At 42.7% G+C, this 14,777-nt stretch overlaps 1 protein-coding gene and 1 non-coding gene across 4 annotated transcripts in view; one reads left to right on the top strand and one right to left on the bottom strand.

Moving 5' to 3' along the window:
- OSBPL11 (oxysterol binding protein like 11) overlaps window positions 1–14,288 on the bottom strand; it is a 68,510-nt gene extending 54,222 nt beyond the window's left edge. For 2 of the 3 annotated variants that reach the window (XM_072984933.2, XM_072984938.2), the window contains exon 1: window positions 11,831–12,627. In XM_072984933.2, the coding sequence (XP_072841034.2) occupies window positions 11,831–12,030 (200 nt within the window). In that variant the 5' untranslated portion in view covers window positions 12,031–12,627. Of the gene's footprint in view, window positions 1–11,830; window positions 12,628–14,221 lie in introns of those variants that run through there. The other variant, XM_072984945.2, reaches the window with a different exon arrangement.
- On the top strand, window positions 13,629–13,743 carry LOC140703605 (U5 spliceosomal RNA). The gene has a single exon (XR_012082912.1). It is a non-coding gene; the product is annotated as a U5 spliceosomal RNA (small nuclear RNA).
- Window positions 14,289–14,777: the final 489 nt, after the last annotated feature.

Below are 14,777 nucleotides of genomic sequence, written 5' to 3'. Positions count from 1 at the left end.
ACCAACTCTCCTCAGACTGAAGAAGCTACTTGGATGAGCAGTGAAATGTTTCAATCTAAGAAGAAAGAGGTTCAGTTGCCATGACTCAACTTCCAGATAACCTCACCTGGATAACTGAGAATTAGAGATGGGGGTATTCGTATACGAATATTCCCACACTTGTGGAAATAACGAGTGTCCAGCCCCATGGGCCCAGACTGTCCACTCACAATTTTGCTGCTGCCACCGGCTCCACAAAGGCTTCCTATCATGCTGTTTTCCACAATGGATTAGCCACTGGTCATCCCGCCTCCTGCCAAGACTGAGTAATCAACTGCGGATAACAACACGACAGGAAGGTCCGACGAGCTCGTGTCAGCAGTGAAATCATGAGTGGACAGTCCAGCCCCATGGGGCAAGATCCTTGTTATTTACACCTGTGATGGGATATTCATATTTGCATACAAATACCCCCATCTCTACTGAGAATCTTCACAGATATATTAAAATTCCTGATTCATGCGTGAAATAATTTAGACTCTTTCCCACAAACTAGATTTTTTTTTTAAAGGTAGCAAAACTCAGTTTTCAAGGAGGCAGCCAAGTTAGCCTGTTGCAGATTTTACTACAAAATGATTGTACCCTCTTTAAGACTAACATTCACAAGTCTGAGAAAGTACACTGTAATCTGTGGATGTTTACATTGAAATGAAATCTATTTAGTTTTAAAGATGCCACAATACCTTGATTCTTGTCTTGTTTTGTGGCACAATACAAATTCGGTGATGATTGTGTTAGGACATAACACTGAAGCAGAACTGCTGAGAATCTGGGTTTGTTGTGCATGAGCAATGTACCAATGCATGTGGCAGATCACTCATATTTGGCTCCTCCTGCTGGTGGGCATGGTTAATATTAACTAGAAACCACTCAAAAAAAGCAAGATTTTCCCTTGTGTGGTGTCACTTTGTGAATGGCAGTGGTGCTGGAGGGCTCCTGTTCAACACCTTAGCCTGGTGGAATGTCTCAGGTTACCATGATTCCCCATACATGAAAATATGAACATATACATGAAAAAATGGAAGAGGCTGTCCAGAATTTTGTGGTCTGGCACCACTAGTGTGCTGATAACACCAACTCCATATGCTTTTAAAGATCATCCAGAAGGCTCTTCTCTCAAGCCTCAGTGTGTAGCCACCCAGCCTCATTACCACCACCAATGTCATCAGTTAACCTGCATAAAACCATCTGGATTCATAAGTATTTTGCACTATTGCAAAGCCATGAGCTCAGGGACCCATGATTTGTGTGTTATAATCTATGGACACAAAATGGGCCTATGGTTGTTCAGTGGTTTGGGGATGATCATGAGTAAAAATCATGTGGATCTATAGGTGTTTTGCACCACTGCAAGGCTATGCACTGGGGACCCATGATTTATGTTTGGTGGTCTGTGGGCAGAGATGAGTCTTATTACTGGACAGTGGTTGGGGATTATCCTACCTAAGAATCAAGTGGATCCATGGGGATCCGTGGCTTTCGATGGATATTTTTGCTCTACTCTAAAGCCATGCACTGAAGAACCCATGATTTCTGTGGTGCAGTCTGCAGGCACAGATGAGGCTGATCATTGTTCAGTGATTTCAGAATGATCCTGCATAAAAACCGTAAGGATCCATATGCCGTATTTATGTTTTTGTACCACTGCAAAGCAATGTGCTGGAGGACCCTTGATTTCTGTGTTGTAATCTATGGCCACAAACAGGGCCTATAACTGGACAGTGGTTTGGGGATGATTGTGCATAGAAATCATGTTGATCCATGGGCATCTCTGCCCTTGATTGGCATTTTGCCCCACTGCAAAACCATGTCCTGGGGGACCCATGATTTCTGTCTTGTAGTTTGTGAGCATTGTTGGTCCATTTGATTGGACAGTAGTTTGGGGATGATCATGCAGAAAAATCATGTGGATCTATGAGGATCTGTGCTTCAGATCTATGTTTTTTTGCAACTGGAAAGCCACGCATTGAAAGACCCACAATTTCTGTGTTTTAGTGTGCGAGCAGAGATGGGGCTTTTGATTGGACAGTAGTTTAGTCATGATCCTATATAAAAATCATGTAAATTAATGAGGATCTGTGCATCAGATTCATGTTTTTGCACCACTGCAAAGTCATGTGCTGGGGGATCCATGATTTCTGTTTTATAGGCTGTGGGACGAGATGGGCCCTATTATTTGATAGTAGTTTGGGGATCATCCTATGTAAAAATAACATGGATCCATGAGGGTCCATGCCTCGGATTGGTGCTTTTGCGCCACTGCAAAGCCATGCGCTTAGGGACCCACAATTTCTGTGTTTTAGTGTGTGGGCAGAGATGGGACCAATGACTGGACAGTGGTTTTGGGATGAGACTGCAGAAAAATCACATGGATCTATGTGAATCCATGCATGATCTCCATATTTGTGTGCCACTACAAAACCGCATGCTTGAAGGACACACGATTTCTGTGGTGTAGTGTGTGGGTGCAAATGGGATTTACGAGCTGACAGTAGTTTAGGGAGGATGACATAAAATTCATATGAACTCATCTGAATCTGTAAACTCATGAGTAAACCAGATAAAACAAGCTTTGAGATCATTCCCCAGCCACAAAAGAAAAAAACACACAGTAATTTCACAGCTTAAATGAATAACATGCTGAATATAATTATCTATTTTTAAAAATAGTTTTATAAATATTTTCAGAGGCAGGAGCTAAAATGTGCCTAGGAAGGAGTTAAATGCTTTCTTTCATACTGAAGGCAGGGTTAAAAATGACAGACAACCTCTTCCATATAAAGCTGCCTGACGGACATCAGACCAACATACAGTGGTGCCTCGCTTAGCGATTGCTTCGTTTAACGATGAAATCGCTTAGCGATGACTTTTTCAGAGCGATCTTGCGCTCTGTTTAACAATGGTTCCTATGGGCGATTTTCGCATAGCAATGTTTGGGACCATGTTTCGCATAGCGATGACAGTTTGGGTCCCCCTGTTTCGCTTAACGATGGTTTTGACAGCCTCATGTTGGCTGTTTTTTAAATGTTTAAAATGTTTAAAAAATGTTTGAAATAATAAGTACACTTAATAAACCCTTTGTTTAAACTAATTTGACTTTGTTCCGACTCTTTTTAAATTTGTTGTAATTTTTCCCCCATTGAGATGCATTCAATAGGTTTCAATGCATTTCAATTGGGGAACCGTGTTTCGCTTAGCAATGTTTCCTATGGTGATTTTCGCTTAAGGACGGCAATCCATTCCCATTGGAACCGATTATCCGGTTTTCAATGCATTTCTATGGGAAACCGTGTTTCGCTTAGCGATGAAATCACTTAACAGTGATTTTTTGGGAACCAATTTTCATTGTTAAGCGAGGCACCACTGTACCTTCTAATTTCCAGCCCTGCTGGGCGATGCTCCGCCTCTCGAATGTACAACTTCATCCCTGTGTGCGCGGCTTCACCCCCCATGCAGGGTTCTGTCATGACTGGAACCAAAGGGGTTGAGCACAATCACTGCACAGAGGAGGAAGAAAGCTGCACAGAGGAAGGTGGAATTGCACATGTACATGGCTTAGCGGGAACCTTGCTTCACACACATTATAATTGGTCAGAATGTAAATAGCTTAGTTTAGAACGTGAAAGTTACAAGGAAGAGAGCAAAGTTCAAAACAGCTCAGGCTGTAAAAAGCACTAATTAAACAGCTTAATTCGGAGCCATGAATGGTTCAATCATTCTGAACAAAACAAAAGTTGGTAAAATTGATGTGTTCTTTTTCAGATATGCAAATTTTGTCCTATCAATGTATTTAATCTTTTTTCTATCAACTGTAGATTTATGGTCTCTTGTGTCTTTAAGGGGGTAAAACAGAGTTACTTTTTAAAAATTCACAACTCAAAAACCCTTTAACTACCCTAAAATGTTCCCAAATTTGGCACACAGCAACACCAGACTTCCTGCTACAACCATGCCAAATTTAATGTATTAATTTAATGCCAAATTTGATGCTGATTCAAAGCCGAGTTTCATAGCTACAATTTTTTTCTTTGGGACATACCTATCTTTTGATTTGCCTTATAGAATGCTTTTCTGCTCCTAAGAACGTAATATATTGCTGAACACTTGTGTAGCTATAATATAGCTAGCCCTGTGCCGGAGCGGTTAAACTACAGTACTGCAGTCAAGCCTCTGCTCACTAGTTTGATCATGACAGGTTCAAAGCAAAGTGTGTTGTTATATACTGTCTCATAATGCTCACAGCTCCCTCTGGGCAGTTTACAATTTAATTATGCAGCCTAAACATTGCCCCCACCCCCAAGCAAGGTGGGTACTCAATTTCTCAACCTCAAAGTGACTGAAGGTTGAGTTAACCTTGAGCTAGCTACCTGAGCCCAAGATTGAATTCATGTCGTGATTAGAGGCTTGACTGCTGGTTCAGGTAGCCAGCTCCAGGTTGACTCAGGCTCCAAGGTAGGCAAAATGAGCAACCAACTCACTGGGGGGGCAAGTTGTTCCTCCCATAATTATGAACAGGCCAGAGAGTGCTCTAGAAACAACAGATTCCTGGCATATGTTATGCACAGTTGGTGCCACTTTGGATATATTAGCACCAGCATGCAAACCTTAAAGAGTTCAAGCATAAAGGGCCTTCCTAATCTTAAAAAATGAGGTTGCATATGGCGCTGATGGGGGGGGAGCTCAGAGATGTTGGGGGTCACACTGGGGCCTTGCGTAACACACTTTGCCCATGCCTCATCTTGATGTTCTGTCAAGGAATTCAGAATTAAGTACTGTAACAGCAAACCCTAGACTTCTAGGTTATTTAAAGCAGATAACGTAGCACAAACCATTTTTCTGTAGTGGGATGGGCAACATCCAGGGGCTGTACTGCTGCCCTATTAAAACCAGAGGTGTGCTTAAAGCACTCTCTGGTCGGTTTAAAATTCAATTATGCAGGCTACACATTGCCCTTCCTCCCAGTGAGCTTTGAGTACTTATTTTACCAGCCTTGGAAGGATGGAAGTCTGAGTGAACCTCGAGCCAGCTACCTGGGATTGAACCCAGGTTGTGAGCAGAGTTTTGGCTCTAGTACAGCAGTTTAACCACTGTGCCATAAGGCAACACACATACAAACACAATTCTGCCACAGTAGTTAAATCAGTGTGTTGTCCTTTCTCAATGAAGCACACACATGTGAACACATCTAGTTTTCAAAGTTGATTTGCACACTTGGTTACTTCTAGTAACTGCAAGCCACACACACAAAAAAAACAAAAGCAAAACAAGTACAGTGGTGCCTTGCTTAACCAGCGATAATCCGTTCCAGGAAAATCGCCGCTAAGCGAAAACATCGTAAAGGAAAAAAAATGGGGTCAAAACTCACCGTCCAACGAAGATCCTCCATAGGTGAGCTGTTTTCGCTGCCTGTCTTGCGAGGCATCTGTCCCCGAAAACAGCGGGGAGCCATTTTGTTTACGCGGCAGCCATTTTGAAACCACCGATCAGCTGTTTTAAAATTGTCGTTTTGCGAAGAATCAGTTCCTGAAGCAGAGACCCGATCATTGCAAAGCGGAAAAACCCCATTTAGACCATCGTTTTGCGATCGCAATTGCGATCGTAAAAAGATCGTCGTAATGGGGTTTTGTCATAATGCGGGGCAATCGTAAAGTGAGGCACCACTGTAGTTTGAGCATGTGTTGTTCACATTGTGAAAGGCGCTGTGTTTGTCATTGGATGCAGCAAATTCAGCAGGGGCTGCAGAAGGGATTGCATGATGCCCACTCCAGTTTTGTAGAAAACAGCAATTTGCAACCATTTTGGCTGAACCAAATTGTTGTATTGCTTAAGGAACTCTTACTACATGTATCTGTTTCTCCATTTGTAATAATTTTTCTAGATTTGGGCACTTTCTACTTTAGTTACTTAACGACCAGAAAGTTTATATTATTTTAAAATACAGAATGTTTCACTAATTTTTTTATTCTACTCTTCAACTAGTTCAGGGCAACAAAAAGTCTTTACAATGTGTTCTCACAACATTTTGGGAAGTGTAACATTAAAAAGGCTGGCTGAATAGCTCAGATGTTTAGGAATCTAGCTGGAGAGCCAGAAGTTGGGAGTTTGATTCCCCACTGAGCCTTCCAGGGAGAAACGCCAGCTTGTGTGGTCTTGGGAACGCTACAGTCCAAGGGTGCCCCCAGAACAAGGGACCCTTGACAGCACTCTCTATCCACAACATCACATTCATTTTTCCTGTTGAAGTCATATGTAAGATATATACCTAAATTAGTTTAAGACTGGCTACATGGAGAAATGCAAATATTCAGACATTACGCTAAACCCACATTTAGCATATGCATCATACTGAGCATCATGCACTTCTCTTCCACAGTCCAAAGATCAGAAACATTTCCTACTATTTTAAAGTGGTTTCAGTTTATTATTTTGCAAAAAACAAAAAACAGTACAAACTACAGTATAGTTAATTTAAAGTTAATCACATTTTTTAAAAAACAAGCCAAAATAAACATGTGGTTTCTGCAAATCACAGCTGAAGCTAACAAAAATCCCAGGTTCAGACAAAACATGATAACAATTATTTCAAATTCATTCAAAATGCATTTGATTCACTCCTTGCACCCCATTAGAGGCCGAAAGGGACAGACCATTTGTCCACGTAATATTAAGACATAGGATTATTCTGAATCATGTCAAACTGGGTATCACCAATTTCAGCTTATCAGGGATGAAGTTCCTGAATTCATTTAGTAACTCACACTCATAAAAGAATCTACCAATTTTAAGAACAAGTACGCCAGGCAGAGGGAAGAGACTATCATGAAAGGGCTGAGTGTTTTCCATCTGGCTAGCTCTATCCCAATACTCTCAAAGCCTGAGTACTGCTGAAAATAGCTTTCAAATCAGGATTGGAAGAGCACTGGCAAGCCTTCTCTCTTAAGTTCGATAAATGACTGAAAAAGGTGCTGCTGCGGCTACCAACTAGTTAGCAAAGTCCCATATTACCTTTGTTGAAAGGGCACCCTTTGTCCTACTCAATAAAAGTTTATGTTGCATTCGGTTTTATTCACCCTTATACATTGTTCTAAAATGCTGGATTAGGTCAGTTTAGTGCATTGTTTTCTTCAAGAGTCATTACATGTTTACTTGTCGATACCTTATTTAGACTTAATCTGAACATTCAGAAAATGCTCAATCTGAATGTTCAGGAAGGGAAATGGTCTATCTCTGCTCTTTCTGACATCGTTCTTACTGTGTGAGAACAACTGTCTGAAAAGAAAAGTCTCCTCTACTTGTGGAGCCACCCTACACTACAGGAAACACCCACACTGAAACCTCTTTATGCAGCAGACTATCTCCTATTCAGACTGTCACTTTCCATGCACAGAGAACCATAATGGAATAGGGAGAAGTTATTCTTTTCCTCCTGCTTCACATGGACAGATAAACAATAGCTGTATATTGCTACTGTTATTATGCGATATTATTATCACTTCTATTATGCCTTTCTGCTATTACACTGTTGTTGATTTGATACATTGTGAGCTATCTGGAACACAATTTTGTGCAAGGGACACATGAAATATATGGATAATGAAGAAATTAAATTTCAGGAGCTGTAATGTAACATTAGAAAGAGAGTCTGAAAGAGAGTACTGCAAACCAACTTATCTGGGATAAAACAATAGCCCAGCACTATTTTACCAGATGTACATATTCTTCCACCTGTACCTGAAAAAGGTATATGCAATAACCATATATCTGGTGCCACTAAAGGAAACGAGAAGATGTCAAAGATAAATCATTTACCTTTCGCATTTTGGATATTTTGTTTTTATTAAGAATTACTTTTCAGTAAATTTAGTGACGCCTGTTAATAATTGTACATAAAACTGCAGTCTTTCATGTGTATAACCCTTATGACTTGGAAATCAATCTATGGGATTTCTCATATTGATTGGCTTATACACATTATTAAGCTATTGATAAATAATGATCTTAGCTGTTTTAGTTTCATCCATTTCAGCAGAATCAAATCCTCCTCAAATTATAGTCAAGCTTGAATGCTTAAGGTTGCACATTGGACCAGACATTCTCTGTCAGTACATAATAGAATTCTGTTAACCCTCATGCACTAGGATGGGGCATTTTATCCCGCAGAGCCATATTTTGTTGCAACATTCACACAGAACTAGACTGAGAATGAAGGCATTCTTAGGGTCCTATCAGATAGCTGCAAAGGCATACACCTAATCAGACCAAAAGGGGTCACTTTAACAGGAGCAATTTCCCTTAAAGTTATCCTTCGGTTTGCCAGAAAAATGCTCCAGCCTGGCCCCCAAAATTAAAAGCTCATACCTGGCACAATGGTTAAACTGAAGTACTGCAGTCAAGCCTCTGCTTACGACCCGAGTATGATCCTGACAGATTCAGGTAGCCGGCTCAAGGTTGACTCAGCCTTCCGTTTTTCTGGGGTCAGTAAAATGAACACCCAGCTCATTGGAGGGCCAAGTGTTCCTTACATAATTATGCTGTAAACCACCCAGAGAGTGCTTTAAAGATATAAGTTGAAAGAACAACAAAATGAATCAGGTTGGGCTGGGGCATATTTCCTGTATGCCATGTGACTGCCCTGAAATAGACTGCACAGACCACTCACAAGCAGTCCAAACTGCAACCCTCTGTAATCACATCTATAGATTGGCACAAGCTGCCAGTCCGGCACACCCCGTTTCCCAGCCAAACAGTTGATCTGAGATTCAGCACCCTGTCCCCTTCGGCAGGCATCCACTCAGAGGCAACAGCTGGAGGAGGCAGGGCAGGCACTGCTGCTGAGTGGGTGCCCACTGGAGGGGGTGGGGCACTGAACCACAGATTAGCGGTTCAGCCAGGAAAAGAATTGTATCAAATTGCCAAACCAGTGGTGTGTGCCCATCTCTAATCACATCCTAAGATATTGGCCAGAGCAGAAATTCACTTGTGTATAAATACAATGCAGAAGTTCCAACAGCAAACTTGCTAATTAATGAGATACCAAGCATCTTGCTGGTTATGTAGTAGTTGTATGGTTGGGTGATTGACTAGGAATACAACTAGCACCTCATTAATTAAGATCAATTCACTGCTATGCAGCTTCACTTATGCATAGATGTATTGCCAATAGGATTCTGATCATAGTCACCTGAAGGATTATAACCAATCTCCCCAAATTTCTAGCATTTGCTTTATACATTGTTTCTTTTTTCTACAAACAAAAATAATATTCCAACATATCTATTAACTTTAGCCACTGGCATGCTTTTTTTTTTGGTCCAAGACAATATATCTGGACAAAATCCCTTCCCATACTGTTTTTCAATTAACTTGAAAACAGCAAAGCAGAAATTATGTGCTCTTGTTGTCCATGGGCTGGCCCTGTTCAGAGAAACCAACATTCCTTAATATTACTTTATTTTACTTTTATTCTACCTGTTCTTTCCATCTTCGGGTGTTTGGGTGGAACACATTGAGTCCCATAATGCAGTGCTTAAACAGAAGTACTGCAATCAAGCCTTTGCTCATGACCTGAGTGCGATCCTGACAGATTCAGGTAACCGTCTCAAGGCTGACTCAGCCTTCCATGTTTCCAGGGTCAGTAAAATGAGGAGGTAAAATGTTCCTTGTATAATTATGTTGTGAACTACCCAGAGAGTGCTTCGGCACTATGGGGAGGTATATAAGTCAAAACAGCATGAGAGTTAAAAATTAGGCAACAAAGTCCTTGCATTGCCACATGTATAAAATTTCCTTTCCTTAGGTCAAGGAACAGGATAAATAGTAATATTCCGATGAAACAAAATAGCTATTCAGCACAGCTACCAGAAATGTTCAGAAGCAAATCTACTTAAGTGCCTCTCAGCGTAGAGCTGAAAACAATAGTACTGTATACAATTGCAAAGCATTTAAGGCACTCACATTTTTAGGTACACCAAGTGATCTACACCACCACCAAATCATCATTATCATCATCATGTGTCACCATGTATGGTGACCTTTTCCAGGTAGAGAATACTCAGAAGTGGCTTATTACTCTCTTCTCCTGGAGGCACCCTGGGCCTGTTCAGCCTGCCAAAAGACACACAGGCTGGTTCTTCTCCTTGGAAGCACAGTGGGGGAATTAAACTCCCAACCTCTGGCTCCACAGTCAAACACCTAAACCACCAAGCTATCTAGCCACAGCATAGCATGATTCTATTATGAATTTCTGCCTAATAGAGGGGCAGAAGAACTGTGGGATTCAATCATAGGGTCTTCACAAACACAGGGGGGCATGGTTTTAAAAGGAAACCCAATTTTCTGTGACACTTCATTTATGAATTCAAAATACAAATTACTTTTCTGTCATAAAAGAGTAGCATGGTGTGTAAATACTGGCAAGGCCTCAAGATATGTCAAGGCTGAACAGTAGGTACACTTGACTACTTTACATATTAGAGGCAAACCTGGGTTACTCTCCAAGTGTCCACACCATAAAAAGCTCCAGCCCACCATTTTTCCTGGTGGCAGCTACAACAGCCTGTATAAGGCCTGTATAAAATTTGCATTCACAGAGAACACTTTGCATTTGCCCACCTTATTTTTATATAGACTTGATAACATGTGAAATGTTTCTTGAACAGAGAATACATGTGGGAAAGGCCAATTCCTGTGTTTCCCATATGTACAACATTAATCAATTTACAGTGACACACAGAGGTCCATGGCATGCACTGGTGAAATACTCCAGCATATTTATAAGTATATGGTCCTGTGTTCACTGTAGCCCTATTCAGGCACTATCCAAATGACCTACTTGAGCACTTTAGCGAGGACAGGCCATGCAGTATTGATATGCTTGCCCATCCATAATGGAACATACAGCACGTGTTCCCTCCATTGACACCCATAAGTTCAGCATGAAAATCTTCATGCATGCAGCAGGTGTATAACATGAGAAGATATGTGTTGCCACCTTAGACACCAGAGAAAATGTAACTACCACCACTCCCACATAAAGTAAGAGTTGATGTAAGAAATTACATCATTTGTAGGCCAGCTTTTTAAACATAAAGGTAAAGGCTTCCCTTGTCATTTAGTCCAGTCGTGTCCGACTCTAGGGGGCAGTACTCATCCCCGTTTCCAAGCCAAAGAACCAGCGTTTGTCCACAGACAGTTTCCGTGGTCACGTGGCCAGTGCAACTTAGACACGGAACGCTGTTACCTTCCCACCATGGTGGTACCTATTTGCTTTCAAACTGCTAGGTTGGCAGGAGCTGGGACAAGCGAGGTATGTTTTAAAACATCCACAGGGCAAAATAACTCTGGAAGTACATGGGTTAAGAGGAAAATCTTTCAAATAAAATCAAGCCTCTAAAATAGGAGCTCCATAATACTATGGAGTAAAAGCAAGTAAAAAAGCAAGTACTCGCAGCTTGAGACCTGAACCTATGGTCTATTACTTCAAAGAGAAAGCTAGATTTTATCAGAAACCTTGCCAGCCATATCAGTGTTTTGAGGCAGGCGTTGGAAGCCTTTGAACTTTCAGATATCCTGGGCCACAACTCCCACGTTTCCTTGTCATGAGCAAGGCTAGGGGAAGTTGTGGGCCAAAACATCTGAAGAACCCAAGGTTTCAGGCCCGTTTTAGGCAGCTGCTTACCATTCACACCCCCCCCAACACAACCACAATAGAATGCTTTTTTAAAAACACAAGCTACAATCCACACTGAACAGAAATAAATTAGTGCCAAGAGGCTCCAGCGGAGAACCTTACCTGTACTGCCAGCTTTTGGTACTGCCGCCTCCTCCTCCTCCTCCTCCTCCTCCTCGGCTACCAGTGCTGCTGATCCCACTATTGCTGCTGCTTTTACTTGTGCAGTTTGGGGCTGGGAGCAAGATCTCCAGCTTGCCTTCACTTTCAGACACTTTCATAGTGGCTGTTGTAGCTGCCACCACGGGCTCCCCACTTTGCATGGCAGAAAATACCGGGCAGCTCCCACCCACAAGGGTGGGAGGGTGCAAGACCACAGCGACAGTAAAGTCACCGCGGTTATGGGGAAACCTCTCGAAAACTAAATTGTTACTCTGAATGCTGCCACTCCCACTTAAAAACTAGAGCACTCTCGGTGCCGACTTTTGTGTTCCACAAACAAACAAAAATTGGAAGCTTGGGACAGGATAAGCTTAAATCTGTATTGCGGGGGGGGGGGGCGAGTTTCCTTGATACAGAAAGGAAGAGCAATGGGGAAGTGAGAGCAAGCAGAAGTCGCCCCCGGTAGGCTCTTCAACCTCAGTTAACAGTATCAGGAAAGGGCAACTCTGTTGGGTATTTTTTTTTGGGGGGGGGGCTCAGGCACCCCAACCCCAGTGGCTATGCAGGGGGTTGAGAAACTCTGCGTTAAAGAACGGCCAAGAGGTGGGGAGGGTTAGAAAGGAGGAAGGGGCGGCGGCAATTCCAATAAGGAGGATCTCAAAATTGTGCAAAGGGAGATGCTCCCTCCGGAGACCCAGAGGAGGCGAGTCGAGGCTGCTTCTCCTCCCAGCCCGTCCAACCTTCCCCTTCCTCCCCCACCTTCCCTGCCCAGAATCCGCCCGCGGGAGGGGGGTTGCTCGTCCTTCCTCTTCCTCCTTCGGCTCCGCCACCCCCGCTTACTCCCTCACGCTGGGTCCGGAGCGCCAGGAGGAGAGCCCGTCCGGCTCGCTCGGCCAAGCGCCCGTCGCCAGCAAGAGCTCCCGGCCCACCCGAACCGAGGGTAGCAGCAAAAGCAGCGGCGGCGGCGGCGGCACCAGCAGCAGGGCCGCCACCCCTTCCGGGTCAAGCTTAGCCGCTCCTCCGCACCGCCGCCGCCGCCGCCTCCACCTCGGTCCTCCTTCGCCGCCGCCAGAGCAAGGAGGCTGGCGCCGCCATCTTTGTTGAGGGAAAGGGCGCCCTGAGAGGAGGGAAGGGGAAGAGAGAAGGCGAGGTCCGCCGCATGCCCCTGCTTATGAAATAGTTTTCTTCAAGTCTGCGCACGCACACGAAACACCAATAAGATATAATTTTGAAGGTTTCTTTATGTAGCGGGAGCGGGGCTTTCGAGCCCGTGTAGGCCCTGTCTGCTCTTCTTGCCTCGGTCCCTCGGTGTCCGGAGAGGTCCAATTCGTTTTCGCTTCCGCCTGCCTCGTATTTATGACTTTCTCGCCAGTGTATGGCGGAAGTAATCCGAGGCGCTGGTCTGTTGCAGCCGAGCGAAAAGTTGTGTGCCAGGTTAAAAACAAACTGGTTTTTTTTTTTTTTTTTTTTTTGGTGATATAACCTCTAGCAGGCCACAGTACACGTAATCATTTTTCTTTAATTTTTAGTTTCATTCCTTGCTTTTGTCTTTAAACGAAGATTCAGAAACTTTAAATCATACTCAGTTTTATTATTTCTATAAAACTGTTTTTAACTTGTATGTAATATAAGGCAGTAGTATATGAGGTTTATTATTCTGTGCACCAAATAAGAATACATGCACATAAATTAAAAGACTCTGAGCTAATGATTTGTTAAACTACATGTCTGCTGTCAACAGTAGTATAAACAACTAAAAGTACTCTGGTTTTTCTTCAGAGTCTATAAATCTTTCACCTTTTACTAAGAATTTCCATGGAGAAGAACATTTATGAGTTTGTAACCCATTTGTTTAGGCTATTCTATAAACCGCTTAGAGAAATTATTTGCACTATCAGCAGTACAGTATATGCATGCACTAAATAATAAAAGTATTGTGAGTGACACCTTAAACATCAAATTCAGTATGACACAAACTTGGACGTTATCTCTTGACTTTCAATCATAATATACACCTCAATTACTGCAGAAAGAAATGCATTACAAATAATTAAAGTTCAGGTCTCTAGAAAAGTCAGGGAGCAGGACAGGGGACAGATTGTATTTGTCTTCAGTGTGGAAGGGATTGTCACTCTCAAAGGAAAAATTAATCAGGCTACCATGAGCAAATCACTATGGCTCCCCATCACTCACAGTGTCTTCTCTGCTAAAAAAAAATAGGCTGCTACTTAGAAAAAGTAAAATGAACTATTAGAGCTGCAGTCTTTTAGTCACCTACTTCACACATAATAAGACATCTGTTAAATATGAGAGCACTTTAGAGGCTGAAATGCTCAACAGAATGGGACTTACTCCAAGTAAATCTTGGTATTTCCATGATGCATAGTTGGGCTCATTTTAACTTTAAATTAAAAGTAACTTGTCTCTGTTCAGGTGATTCAGTTATTTTCCTAACTAATGTTAATCAGATCTTACTAACTCAGGGTGTGATCACATTGGGGAATAATTGCAGTTTGGACCGCTTGTAAACCAGTTCAGTGTGTTCTGTTTCCTGGTGATCATACAACACCTGGGAAAATGTGCTCCAACCTGACCCCAATCCATATAAAGCTCAATCTTTTTTGTCCAGATGTAGGGCTTCTACTTTTGGGGCAGGGCTGGAATGATTCCCTAGGGCCTAGGAGATCATTTAAAGAGAGATCGCTCCCATTAAAGTGACACTTCCTGCTGCGATCCAGCCATCTGACCACAACCTGAGTTAGAGCAGTGGTCCCCAAATGGGGAATTCGTGCATGCATGGGAGTGGCCAGGGGCATCCCTGTGTGCATGGTAGGGGCTGTGTGTGGGAGGGGCATGCATGTGTCTTTGCATGGGGGGGCAGGAGATTTGTCTCTGTGGCCCAGTCCTG

Source organism: Pogona vitticeps, chromosome 1, assembly GCF_051106095.1.
Source record: "Pogona vitticeps strain Pit_001003342236 chromosome 1, PviZW2.1, whole genome shotgun sequence".
Classification (NCBI taxonomy): Eukaryota; Metazoa; Chordata; class Lepidosauria; order Squamata; family Agamidae; genus Pogona; species Pogona vitticeps.
The sequence above is the reverse complement of the archived record's forward strand: the minus strand, read 5'-3'. Positions and strand labels throughout refer to the sequence as shown.